Genomic DNA, 13,735 nt, shown 5'->3' on the forward strand with positions numbered 1-13,735 from the left:
TGAGAAACCTAAAAAAAATATATCTATTATCTGGAACATGTGAAGGATGTTGGCAAACCAAAGGAAAAAAAAGAGCTGTGGCTATCAAGCATTCCACTACCAGATGATCTGTTGTTCTGAATAATTTTACTAAAGCTAAAGATTCAAAAATGGGATTTGGGCATAAGGTAAATGACTTTTTCAGGAAATAACATGCTCCACAATTGTGGAGCCCATCAAAACCGGGATGTTGGTTTTGGAAGAGATACTGAATACCTCTTCTGTGGACAGAGCATGTTTGAGTCTACAATTTAACACCCTGGAAATATTCAAGTAAGTAAGTGCATTGTTGTAGTTTCGAAGGGGTCAAACAAATGAATTCTCTGTCAATTTAAGTACTATCAACTTAAGTGATCATATAGGGATAGCAAATATATAACAAACAAGTACTATTGTCAACTGGATTCTCTCAGAACAAGCTTATTTACAGAAGGCTTTCCAAATTTGCACAGGCACTGGACGCGTAATCTGGAAACTGGTGCCACTTGTTCACACTTCGGAAATACTTTGAAAATGTGAAGACAAAAGCACAACCTGAATTAAAACTATTATGCAAAACTTTATAGTGTAAATCATCACTCTTATAAGGACAATAAAATACAAGAAGCACATTTGCTTCAGCAAAAATTCAGTGAGAACAAGCACAAAATCCAGTGGACTAAACCAACCTTCTGGAAATTCTTTTGAAGCTGGCTTGAAATAAATCCTCCATGAAATGTCTGTGATCCCTACAGAGGATTTCTGTCATCAGTTGCAACAACATTGGACTCTGAGACAACTCTAACGCATCTAAAAACTGAAGAAGAAGCAACATGTAACATGAAGAGCAACACTGGATCAGATCACTTCCATCTAATGATTAATACTGATCAGAAGCAGATGCACAGAAGTGTGTGCTTATTTAACGTGCTTCTGTAGATTCAATTTCTGGATAAAGACGTAACCCAGAAACAGGCAAGCTGATCCCCTCATGTAAGCTCAGAAAATATCTCTTTAATTCCAGATCCTCTGAAACATTGTTTCTAGACACAGTTCACTTCGGCTTCTAATTATGTTTTGTTAAAAATACTGACCTTCTTAGTGCAGTCTACATAGTTATTGTGCTTCAAAGTTCCTTTGGGAAACTCATCAGACCTCATGGGAAAATTGAAAGCTACAAGTTGATCCAGAGCATTCTTAAGGTCACTAAGCTTTTCTCCTGTCAAATTAGTGAAGAACGGGAGAATTATCACTGCTTGGCCCTGAAGAAAAAAAATAAACAAACATTAAAAAGATACAGTTTCACACTAAAAAATAAGTTATTCCCTAACTATGGAGCCAGGTGAACAGGACCACAAAACAGCAGCAGTGTCTGTTTTCACCGATTCAATGGCTCAGTGTACTAATAAAAATATGTTATGTAGCTGCTCATCTTTTCAGATACTGGTTCAGAGAACAGCCTTTAACTGTCAGGTCACTGCTGAGTGAGAGTTAAAAGCTAATTAATATCTCATGGCTGACATGGCTATGAATAATATCTCATTGCTCTTTTAAGCAACCATTCAATCTCGTACAAGTCACTGATTTAATGCATCATCTTGCAGCCAAAGCAAAATCCCGAACTTTATTTATTTTGAATACATAGGAAAGTACAAAACTCTGTCTAATTAAAGGCAGGCTGACTGAGAAGCAACTATGCAAAACGTTCATAAGTATAAAATTTTTTATTATTCTAGTCCAACCTTTATGCTCCAGCATCTTTCATAACTCACACTTCCACTCTGCAGTACTTTATCTCCCTCTCCTGCCCAAGCTGCACATAGCAGCTACTCCATTAGTACTGGTCTCACACTTGCAGACACAGACATTCAATCTCGACAAATACTCATAATATGAGCTGTAGGAATTGCCACTCCTTGCTAAAAGCCTGATTAGCTGTCATTTCTCCAGTGAACACCTGGGAGTTCAAGACAACTTGCAACTGATGGTAATTCTTCTTCCTAACAATTACATTCCTTTCTTTTGATCAAGGGAGAAAAAAAGAGCACCTTAAACCAAGACATGACATCTGTGATAGTGTCTTCTGTCTGAAGAACAAAAAGGATGATTTACAGGTTTTAGGATGTTGAACAGAAGAATAAAAACCCGTAAGTCTGTGATAAAAATTAAGCCAAATAACAGAGAATTCCATGAACAACTAACATTCTAACCTGGGGAGGGTAGGGAAGCTGAAGAAGTGAGCAATTTACCTTAAGATTTAAGCCTAAATTCTGATCAATAAGTAGACTGGTATAGGTATTAAAAACAGCTGTAAATGCTTCATGATTGGTATTGAAAGAAACTGAAGAGTCTATCTGGAAAGACAAAAGAAATAAAAAAGTTAGTTTGGGTTTTTTTTAACTAGTCAAAGAGATTTGTATTAAGGAATAATCAAAAGCCCTTGAGCTAGATTTATTTATTTCCAAAACCACACTGAATTAACAGAAACCACATACAGAGTAATTTTGGTTTTAAAAGAAGAACTAGAAAAGCTCCTACACAGTATAAACAAAATCATAATGTTGGATATTTTTCAATTCAAAAAAATATTAAGTTCCTTCTGAAAGCCGAATTTCCTACTGGTCAGTTCACTGCCAGCTAATACAGCAATACAGTTCACATTCTGTGTCCCAACACATACCTGTAAAACAATTCAAATTTAAAATAATTAAATTATAAAAAATAAAAATTCTGCTCAACAGTTGATCTTTGAGCATCTTTGTGGACAACTACTTTTACAAGTTCCCACAAAAATCCCAAAAGGATAAGTAGATAATTATGTTTTCAAAATAAGGGGAAAAAAAACCAGACCAAAATCTCAATGTCACAAAAATTAAGTGTTTAAAATAAAGATAATTCTGCAGTCTGTTAATATGGGTAGAACTCCTCCACTGTGACTTTCTGGATGCCAACATGACAAAGAATGTTATCAGAGGCTGCTCAGAGTTCACTCTCTCTACTTCTACCAATTCTCCAAAAGGAAAAGAGGCAGCTAAACAAGAACAATTAAATGAGAACAATTAAAAAAAAAAAAAAAGGTGGTAGGGGGAAGAAGAGCAGTATCTAGTAATTTCCACCTGTCCCAAATGTTTTTGTCCTTTGCTAATAAAAACTCAGATTCTAACATTGTCCAACTTTTCCCTTTTTTCCCCAAACATAAAACATTTGACTTAAACAGCATTTCTTGAAAATAAGATGCAATCCCTACATAACTAGAAAGGTTACCTGAATTTTATAAAGCAGTGCATACCTGCAGAACTTTAGCCAGCAGGGTCAAGACTGCCATTTTGCTCTCAGCAGATGAACCTTTGGCCCACCAGCTGTCCAGTTTCTCCCAGTTTCTCAGCACAGCTGTCACCAGTTTTGCTCCTTGCTGCTTGCGCACAGCACGGTCCCTAAAACTCTGATCTAACATGCCATTCAAAATGCTCCCAACCTGGAAGGAAAAGCAACAGGTAAGATTCTTGCATCCCAAATGAAAGGGTGATAGGATCACTTCAGTGGTATGGGCAGTCATAAAAAAGAAGAATCACAAAGCAATGCTAGATTTAAATCTCAAAAGGATGCAGAAGAAAGGTCTCTGCAGGAAATTAAAAGCACACCCTTCTCAAAAGAAAAGGCACCTCTCCAATTTATTCCTGTTTCAGAGAGCAGTGCAGCAATTAGTTCCGATACCTTTTGTGTATATATGGAGAAATAAATGATAATCCAGAATAAAGATCAATACTTGGTAATTTTAGTAAATGCAAAGTTGAAAAATAGCACATATGCTAACTTATTCACATCCATTTTGAAAAGAAAAACAACCCTTGCATAGCAGGTATGAACTAAGTATGCTTGAAATCTCTTTTCTTCAAAAACTGTTAGTCACTATCATCAATCAGATAGACTTAAAAGAGTTAATGTATTATGGCATGCTCCACACCGGAAACACTAGATAATCATCACCAGAAAGAGCCTTTTAAAACATACACATTCCTCTACAGTCTAACTGAACAATTTTTAGTATGACCAAAAATGATGCTGCAAGTGTTTTAAACTACTACTTGGATGCAGCACATCTAAGCATAACATTTGGGATTATGAAAGAGCCAATTATTTTAAAAGGATGATTCTACTTTGCTGAGCATCTTTTAAATCAAAAGGAAAAGCAGGCTTTCCATCTGTCTTTTTGACCCTTCTGTTATCAGAAGCAGTGAAGGAAGGCTTCTCAGATCGAAGCTTCCTTCATGGCACTGAGTTCTATAAGTGCAGTAGACAAACAGGAAGAAGCCTGTTGAGCCAAACAAGCAGTGCTGAGACTGAGTACATGACAAAGTATTTATTTCAGCTCAGGAGGGTTGTGTGTGTGTATGTCTTTCTTTTTAATACTCTGATCTAGCTCTACCCTGGTCCTGTGGACTAAATGCCCATTAGTCGCTGGAATTTGTTTTTCAGTTTAGTTTTATCCAAAACAAATCCAAGCCACATGCTCTGGGACCATTCTGCAATGAAAATCAAAGCACAGTAAATGGGTCCCTCCTTTGAAAGAACATTTTTCATCTGAAATACTATGCAAAGACATCCTGAAATATATAGATTTCAGGATAGGTAATACATAAGCACTTGCCACTCAGTTTGATGTGAGATCGTGGAGTAATGCCAGTTTGCCACAGATCATGAAGGTAGTGCCAGTAGGTCAAGACAAAAAAACCCCAAAAGCCAAACCAAAAACTATCAATGCATTGCTGTCTGAAATTCAACCCAATTCACTTTTTTCCCCACTACACACCCTATCTCTAACAAAAATACAATTGTTACTTCTAACATTCCCTTTTGACTTTGTCCTTTTAAAGAGTAAGTCCAAAACATTCCCTTTTGACTTTGTCCTTTTAAAGAGTAAGTCCAATACCATTTGAGGATTGCTGACAGATGATTCCATAAGTGGGACTATCACATCCAGGTTTTCCAGCAGCTGTTGATTGATGGTTTCTGAGAACAGGCTGTAGAAATACTGTCCATGAGAGAAATTCATCAGGTGGTTCTGGGATGCTCCTGATAGTGGCACAGATAACACTACTGTGTTCAACAGCAGACTTACTAGCTCCTCACACTGTGAAAATTAAGGTATAGAGACAAGAGTTATCTCAAGGACATTACATTTCACTTAAAAATTTCTTAGAAAAGCACACGATTTTTTTTTTAAAGCTATCATCCCAAACATATTTATTTTATTTTATTTTGAGTATTGAAACTGGAGAACCATGTCCTACCTGCTCATCAATAGCAAAGGCCAGCTGCAGGAGCCTATCAGCTAATTGCTTACTGCTGATGTCTAATGATGGAAGGGATATCCTTTCACCCCCAGGTGCAATGCCTTTATAAACAACTGAAAGAAGCTTGGAGCCAACTAAATGAGGCCCTTCATCCTATGGAAACCAAAAAAGAAGTGACAATCAATAAAAGCTGAAAAAAGGCATTCCAATCCATCTGTATAGTTAATTAAAACACCTGAACTGCCAATCATTTCCTTATAAAGCAATGCAAATACAGCATGACAAGACACCTTTCTAACTCGGGGATAACATTTTAAATGAGACAACCCTATTGTGCACAAAGTTCAGAACAAACTAACAGTAATTTGAAAATCTTCCCAATATTCTGATCCTCCTCCACCTTCTCAGGTTTACTTGACTACAGAAGTAAAATGAACAGCTAAGTCAGGATGGGTGGGACACAAATGGTAAACCATGTGGCTCCTTGATTATCACTATACTGCAATCAGAGATCTAGATTTGGTTGATATAGAGGATGGATAGCACACAGAAATGAAATATTTTGTTACTTGTTAGTTTTGCTCAGCCTTGTTAAGCCTGATTCACAAGTTCTCAGTCTTTGTGGCTGTTGCATAACCTGATTTCCTTCAATTACCCAAAGCAGAGATTTACTACAATCAGAAACTTAGTAGAAGGAATTTGAGTAATTTAGCCTACATCCTCACACTTCAGAGCTCTTTATCCTGTTTTCCTGCAATTCAGACCCACTATGTTGCTTCTGATCAGACAGGACATATTCCTTTCCTAATTTCCCTCATCACTTTGAATGGTCTCTGTGTAAAAGCTGTTAAAAAAATGCCTCCTTTATAGGATAGTTAATCCTGATTTTTGAGCTTTCAGTCTTGTGAAGCTCACTGAAAGGAAGCTTGAGAATCTACATTCTGATTTCCAGAGTCTGGAGCCAACCAGAGAAAGGCTAATATAATTTTAAAGGTTGTTCAAGCTTTTTGTGCTACTAAGATTTGTAGAATAACCATAAAACATTTATTTTTGATCCCATTCACCACTAGCTTTTCACTGTTGATCTCATTTTAAACAACTTCATCTGATCTGTTCTCTCTTTATATCATGGTTTTTTACACAGGAAAAGCTCTTTACAATATACAAATGTTCACTATTATTTTCTGTATTAACAATTACCTGACCATGAAGAACGGAATGAAGCAGGCCAGATTTCTGGAGCTGCTTGCAGGCAGCAAGGACAGCACTAAACCTAACTTGATCAAAACGTGCCTCTGAATTAAAGAGATCAACAGAATAAAGGTCCTCAAGGCTAGAGAGGAAAGAGAAGCAATAATGTTACATTAGTGCATCCACAGACAACATTATTTACTTTCCATTTCTCACAGTGAGTGTTTGTTCTGGACTCATGCTTACCAGAAAGCCCCTACTTACCTCTGTGGTGTGATTCTTTTTTTTATGCACAGTTTCAAAGATTCCTGATAGGGAGATCTCATCAGAGCTTTCATGACTCTTACTGAGATATCTGGGAGGTTTTTCATGACTTGCACATCAGCTGTGTTAAAGCCTACATGTGATGGATCACACACTGTCATCACCACAAGCTCTATGAAGCTTGCATTTAGCAGTTTCTTCTCAAGCAGCTGGAAGGAAAAAAACCATAAAATAAAAACTTGAAAAATTAATTTCGATTTCTCTATTTAATTCTTCATAACTTACCATTAATCCTATCTAAAATGAAAACAAACATGAAACAGTACCTATTCTCACTGACTTTCCCTATTGAAATGTCTGACTTTCAATCATTTATGCTAATGCACAGAAATGAGGTATCTATAGAAATAGACATAGGATATATGCTATCCCATCAAACTGCAAGTAAGACCTTTTAAACCACATAGGCCTGTTTCAGTCCTGACTATACACCTGTAAATCCTGATGTACACCTCTGTACACACTATCAGAGAGATTTGCTGAAGAGACAATCACAGTCTCAGAACTAAACTTGGCAGTGTAAATTTCCTAAGAGACTCAGAAGTACTACACTTTATATAGTTAAATATGGTTTATATTGCATCAAATACAGACACCAATAGAGGGACAAATAGAGAAAGTGAAATAGAGGAACCTGAATATCTATACTGAATTCAAGAAAGGCAGATTGTGTTAATTCTTTCTGCCTTTTAAGCAGCTACCACCTCCACACATTTAATGCCATCAGGAATCATACAGGAACTAATCATTGCAAGTACTCCATATACAGAACACATATATTTAACCACATATAAAATTTGAATCTTTTATCCACTACAGATATCAGAGCTACCTCCCAGAAATCCTGCTGGCACATTTCCAGGATCACGGTGACAAACTCCATGATCCGGACGATAATGGTACACTTGCTGTAGTTGTACATGTCTCTCTCCTGTGGACTGAATGTGCTGCCTTTCAAACTGCAGTCAAAGCACTGCTCTGCTGCGTGGATATCATGCAAAGCAATAGTGTCAAGGAAGAACTGCACGGCTTCCAAGAACGAGGAGCTTTCATTTACACCTAGAAAGAATCACACTTAGTTGAAATGATACAGCAGCTCTCAATTTAAAAATATTGTCATTCTTCCATGACTGTTTCATGCTTGGAAGAAAACAGTCAAATTGAGATGACAAACAGAGAGATGAACATCTCACACCAGTGTTTTCTGAAAGCTCTATGCCAGTTCTAAATATTACCATTCTGGGCAATAGAATAGCAGGGCAGCTTTGTACTTAGTGATCACTCCAGAAACTGACCACTACAAGCACTGATTAATGATGATGATGATGATGATGTAGGCTCACGTAATGAAATGGATAAAAAATTTAAATCCCTAATTTTGCATGACTTAGCCTTATGTTAGCTGCATCCAGCAATGATCTTACAGTACTGTTTTAAACCAAGAGAGACATAACACTGACAGACAGACCACCTGAAACTTGTACAAGACTATGAAACTGTACTATCGGTGAACAAAAGCATTTTGTTTAGACTTGCAAGAATAATTGAAAGAAAAACCTTTTGGCAGACCCAATGGCTAAACAAGGTGTTAATTATTTTACCTGATCAAAATTCAAACACAGGGCTTTTGGACCTGACGTAATTGATGCATCAGGAACTGAAGAAAGGTAATATGTACAGGGCTTGAATTAAAAAGATGACTTCTTTCACTGTTTTCTGGTAGCTTCCTCCAGATATTAATAAAGAGCAGGTAAAAAGCTTTGGACAGATTTAAAGAAAAATATGATAAAAATCTATTGCTCTTCTGAGCAGTGGGATTTTAGCTGTACAGAATAATTTTTGAAGATGAGATAGAGTAAAAGAAGTTGCTGATAAGTGGATGACTCAGAAATGCAAAGATGCATTTCTAAGGCTAAAAAGAAACATTTTAAGATTCACAGTACTTCACAAAAAAACCCCCATCCCATTACAGCTGTCATTGGAAAACTTTGGGAGAGTTTGTAAAACCATCTATTCTACATTTGAAAAAAAAGCTTCCAGTCCAAGTTAAGAACTCATCTTGGGTGGGCTTTATGTAACACACACGAATGAACCCAATGCAACATTTAATCACTCACCCAGTATTTCATAAGGTTTGATCATCTGCAGCTCAAAGAATGTATTGTAGCAATCCAGTGCTGCTAAGAACATGTCCATCCACTGCATGACAGCCTGTAAACTGAAGGGTTCCTGCATACCACGGAGAGTTGGCTGAGAAAGGATCCCAGATGGACTTTTGGCATCGGTGCCACCTCCTTCAAATTTGTTAATGAGGAAAGAAACACCTCTGCTTTTTAGAGTATCAGCCAGCCAAGAAGATGGAGACTTATTTCCTGAAAAAAAACAAAAACAGAAATATAAATTCTCTAGGAAAAACACATTTCAAACTAGCAAGGAACTAGAGGCAGATGAACTAACACACTCAAACTTTGTGATTTAAACTGTGTCTTCTAGCAGAGAAGGTATTGGTTCTGCTTTAGCCTCGGTCACATTCCTAAAATTACTCATAAGGAAGAGGCCAACTTTTAAGACATTCACAGTTCCCCATCAACAAATTTTGCTTTTTTTTAGCTGGATACAACAGTAGCTTTGGGCCTGGAAGTAAGTTTGCAATAAAAGCCTCTTCTACATCCAAAAACATCCCTCAAGCCCTGAGGTCTTCACGGCACCCGATTTGCAGTATAAGCAACTACTCAGTTTCTATTTAACAACACTGAGTGAACAGATATTTACTTGTAATTACCACCTTGAATAGAAAACACAGAGGGAAGGCATGCACAGAATATTGAAAGCAAAGATAATAGCACACCGTGACTTAAAAATACCTGGTAACAAAGGAACAAATTCATAGAAGAGCTCCATGGCTTTGTGCCGGCACTCTGTCTGAGGTCGTCCACACTGCACTAAGAGCCACGTGACAATGTCCTGAAGACACACTGACTTAGTAGCTGGGAATCCTCTGCACAGAAATACTAGGGATTAACATCTTGACATCTACCAAGAAGCAATAGTCTTCTAGTTGAAAAAAATCAAAATGTTCCACGAGCACTGTGAATCCCTTTTATCTATCTAACCACAACCTATCTGCACTACAAGAAAGAGCTCTTCCACAATCATGTCTTGTACTGCTTTTCCTTCTCCTCACTCTACTTGGGATCCCCAGAGCAAAGTCCTTGTGGAAAACAATTTAAAATGCAGAATCAGGTATCCTCCCTTCTCTTTGTGACTCAAAGAGGCAAAAATGGATGATAAAGTTTAAATAAGCCTGCACAGTTTTTCTTCATCCCCATAATTTTCAGCTTATCAAATGCCATACCAGCGACACAAATCTAAACTCCACTTGCCAGTTTCTTCAAGATCACATGATAATTTGGGTAAAAAGGGAACTAAGGAGGTATCTAGTCCAATCTCCTTCTCAAAGCAGTTTCAGCTATGCCATCAGCTCAAAGCAAGGTCAGCTAGGTGACTCAGAGGTTCATCTATCCTGATAATGAATCCATTTTTGCTTCTTTTACCTTTTTTTCTACCCTTCTTTAATTGCTGATCATCCTGTTGCAGCATGTCCTGCTTCTGGTGACATTTAACAACAGTAAGAAAGGCTTTGGAGGAGTTTCCTCCAAGTGCTTTGTACCACCAGTGCTAATGTTATTATTATATACACTGCTGTGAGGGAAACATGCACTCCTCTTCTGCCTCTTCTTGCTAAACTAAATCAAGTTCACCATGCTGGAATAAAGAATCATGCTCCTCTCATATTATGTCCAGTGTTTTCCCACCAGTTGTTCAACAGACACACCAGGAGGTCAGCAATTGTCATAGGATGAAACCCTCATTCAGAATCCCAAGCATTTAATAGAACTACTGACAATGTTTATTAGAATGCAACATGAAAATAAACGCAAATAGCTGACCGTGGCACCCGCCGTTTTCCTTCCTTGTTCAGAGAAGGTGCTTTATGCTTGATTATGCGCTTCAGGTGATTAATAGCATCACAGCATTGTTGGGCAGTACCTGTTGGAGAGAGAGAATTGACACCTGTAAATAAATGTCAGTAATCTGGTTAAATTAATTGAGATATTTGCACTGCAGACATGGCGCAAGAGACTTAGATGATAATGTCTACCAGCTCCACTACTCCGTGCTTCTACAGTAAATTTTTCAAAGGTGCAGTACAAAATCACAAAATACCAGACAGGTCAGCTTGGCCTGAGCCAAGCCTGAGGCCTTTGGTATGAAACTGAGCATTCTACTTTCTGTGATTATGCTTAGAGAAACTATAAAATTTTCCCACGTGAGTAATTCTTCTGGGGACATTTTATCATATCCTGAACTGTTCATCTGAAAGAAATGAAGTTTTGTTACACCAACTTTTGGTTTTATGTTCTAATTACTATTAACCAATGAAAGAGCATAAAAAAAAAAAAAGGAAAGAGAGAAAAGTAGGTTTACTGAAGAACCATTAGTACTGTGAAAGAGGTCACAGATTCTTCACACAACTACATCCTGTTGTAAAGAATGACAAGACAATGAGGAAAAGGTATCAGAAAATGGTGACAATATTCCACAGAATATGTCAAAAAAGACAAATTTTGGAGCATTTTATTTGTTATTTAAGAGTGGGCTGATTCTCATCAAGTTACATTTTTTACACTGTGTAACTGCAAAACCACGACTCAAATCTGAAGCACCACCAGCATTTTCAGTGTTATTACAAAACTGTAAATCATCATAAATATGAAAAGGTTCTTTCTCCTGGGCTCAAAATATTCCACCTTTATACATTGCAAGGAGCTGATTCCAAGAGTTCCTAATTAGATATCAAATTGATGCCTTAGATTTTAACTTTCATATTTTTCAAATCCTGCACTGCCTAGTGTGTAACTCTGAAGTTTCTCGTAGCCTGTTAACTGCTGCTCTCTCCTGCTGGTTAGACATAACAAAGCCTCTCCAGGCCTGCTCTCCAGGGACACTCAGACCATCCTAGGCCCAAAAAGTATAAACCAAAAGCCTCTAAAGGGGGGAAGGCTGAGGGGAAATTACATCATTAAACTGAAGCTTTAACTGGAGAATCAACCCTGATATGCAAATGAACCAAACTTATAAAAGTGTGAAGAACTCGTGACCTCTCATCCATCTTTGGGTCCATCTTGGCAAAAGCCTCTGGCTCCCCAGGGTGTACCTTTGAAGGCCTTTCAAGTAAATACCTACCTTATTCCCTTACTCCTGTCTAGTCTCTGTTTTTAGGTGGCCTCTTAAGGTATCAAAATGACCTCTCTACCCATAATGAAAAATAATTCTTCCTTTGGTGCAAAAGTAAGTGAATGTACTTTTCTTACAGTTATAGTTTTTCTTTTTTAACCCAAGATTCAACAAGGTAACTTTTTGCTTCATTCCACAGTTAATTAACTATGGCTCACCTAATGACTTCTCATCTGTATGGGCTAAAGCCAGACTTTCCAGAAAAACAACCAGGGCTTCAAATACAAACTGCTCCACCAGAGAATTTTCTTCCCTTTAAAAAAATGAGGAAAAAATTTCATGAGAAACATGAGTAGAAGAAGCACTAAGTGTAAAATTCTAATTAAAACCTACCAAATTAAATACTGTAGATATAAACTGCACACTATGTTTGCACAAAAAAAGTACACCTAAACCAGTTTAAAAATAGCAGTGAAATTTGCTGATCATCCTGAAAAGGCATAAAAAACTTGCCACAAACTTGTAATGAAAATTTATTTTTATACATTTCCCACTGGCAGAAAGCTCAAGCTACAAAATTATTGTTAAAAATTAAGAAGCTGAGTAACCTAATTTTACAGCTACCATATACATTAACAGAATGAGTGTCAGTGGATGACTATTTGAGTTCTACAATTAATTCTTTTTATCTTATTGAACCTTTAGTTCAAGTTAGCTACTGTTTCAAGCCCTGCTTGCTCACCTAAATTCTCTGTAGATACTGTTAAAAGCAAGTGCTGCACCCAGTCTCTTGAAAGCACTGGGGTGAACAGCAAGACTGTACAACCGTTTAAAAAGAGACTTGGTGTTTGCCGGGCTTTCCTCCTGCTGTCTCGGTGTTGTCTGCTTGATAGACCATTTCAAAAATTCTCGTATGCACTGACCACAGAAATCTCTCAAAGTGCTGTCAACTGGATCCACTATGCCACTCTGAAATGACATAAGATTGTTTCATTACAAGAATGAAAAAACCCCCGCCATTGTCTCAGGGCAGTGTTAGAGCAAGCTTGTTTACATGGCATTATTTACAAATTAAAAAACTGTACACACGGTTCCCCAGAAATCAACAAAGCTCATTCAAAATTGCCACTCTCTAAAGGAAGGGTAGCATTCTCAGCCCTCACAGCACTGAATTACACCTCAAAGATCTGGATTTCTACTCCTGTCTCAGCTATCAATGTAGGAGTCTTGTCTAAGTCACTTCATTTTCTGATGATGGGTGAGTTTCCTGTGCTTAAGAAGTAGTAGACAACACTGACTTTCATTTAAAAAAACTACTCCAAACCTCTCGCCTCCAACTACTTCTTCTAAATGTAAAAATTTTGCAACTGGTGAAAACAAAGATACTTAGAGAAAGATAAAACAGACAACAAAGGCATTCAGGGGAATGAATGGTGAATGTGCTTCAGTTGTTTCTAGCACACACTGATGATAAAGAGTGTTTCATTTATCTGAAGACGATATACCTGCATTTTGAGAATGCCAAAGAAAGAGAAGTCCATCATCAAAATCTCAGTTAAGAAAATAAATAAATAAACCAAGCATTTTCTCTCTTTCAAACAGTTAAGGGGCCATTCTATCTGTTCACGTGTTCCTGGTTGCTTCAGTAGTAAGAATGACGCTAGTTAAAA

At 37.4% G+C, this 13,735-nt stretch overlaps 1 protein-coding gene across 2 annotated transcripts in view; it reads right to left on the reverse strand.

Moving 5' to 3' along the window:
- Positions 1-13,735, reverse strand: part of PRKDC (protein kinase, DNA-activated, catalytic subunit) — an 82,800-nt gene that overhangs the window by 46,058 nt on the left and 23,007 nt on the right. For both annotated transcript variants that reach the window (XM_039548909.1, XM_039548908.1), the window contains 14 exons: positions 12,808-13,034; positions 12,284-12,378; positions 10,778-10,877; positions 9,692-9,825; positions 8,945-9,199; positions 7,660-7,886; positions 6,768-6,976; positions 6,513-6,645; positions 5,310-5,465; positions 4,949-5,149; positions 3,308-3,493; positions 2,268-2,372; positions 1,113-1,280; positions 708-835 (listed from right to left, as the gene is read on the reverse strand). In XM_039548909.1, coding sequence (XP_039404843.1) covers positions 708-835; positions 1,113-1,280; positions 2,268-2,372; positions 3,308-3,493; positions 4,949-5,149; positions 5,310-5,465; positions 6,513-6,645; positions 6,768-6,976; positions 7,660-7,886; positions 8,945-9,199; positions 9,692-9,825; positions 10,778-10,877; positions 12,284-12,378; positions 12,808-13,034 — 2,324 coding nt within the window. The remainder of the gene's footprint in view (positions 1-707; positions 836-1,112; positions 1,281-2,267; positions 2,373-3,307; positions 3,494-4,948; positions 5,150-5,309; positions 5,466-6,512; positions 6,646-6,767; positions 6,977-7,659; positions 7,887-8,944; positions 9,200-9,691; positions 9,826-10,777; positions 10,878-12,283; positions 12,379-12,807; positions 13,035-13,735) is intronic.

This window comes from Corvus cornix, chromosome 2, assembly GCF_000738735.6.
Source record: "Corvus cornix cornix isolate S_Up_H32 chromosome 2, ASM73873v5, whole genome shotgun sequence".
NCBI lineage: Eukaryota > Metazoa > Chordata > Aves > Passeriformes > Corvidae > Corvus > Corvus cornix.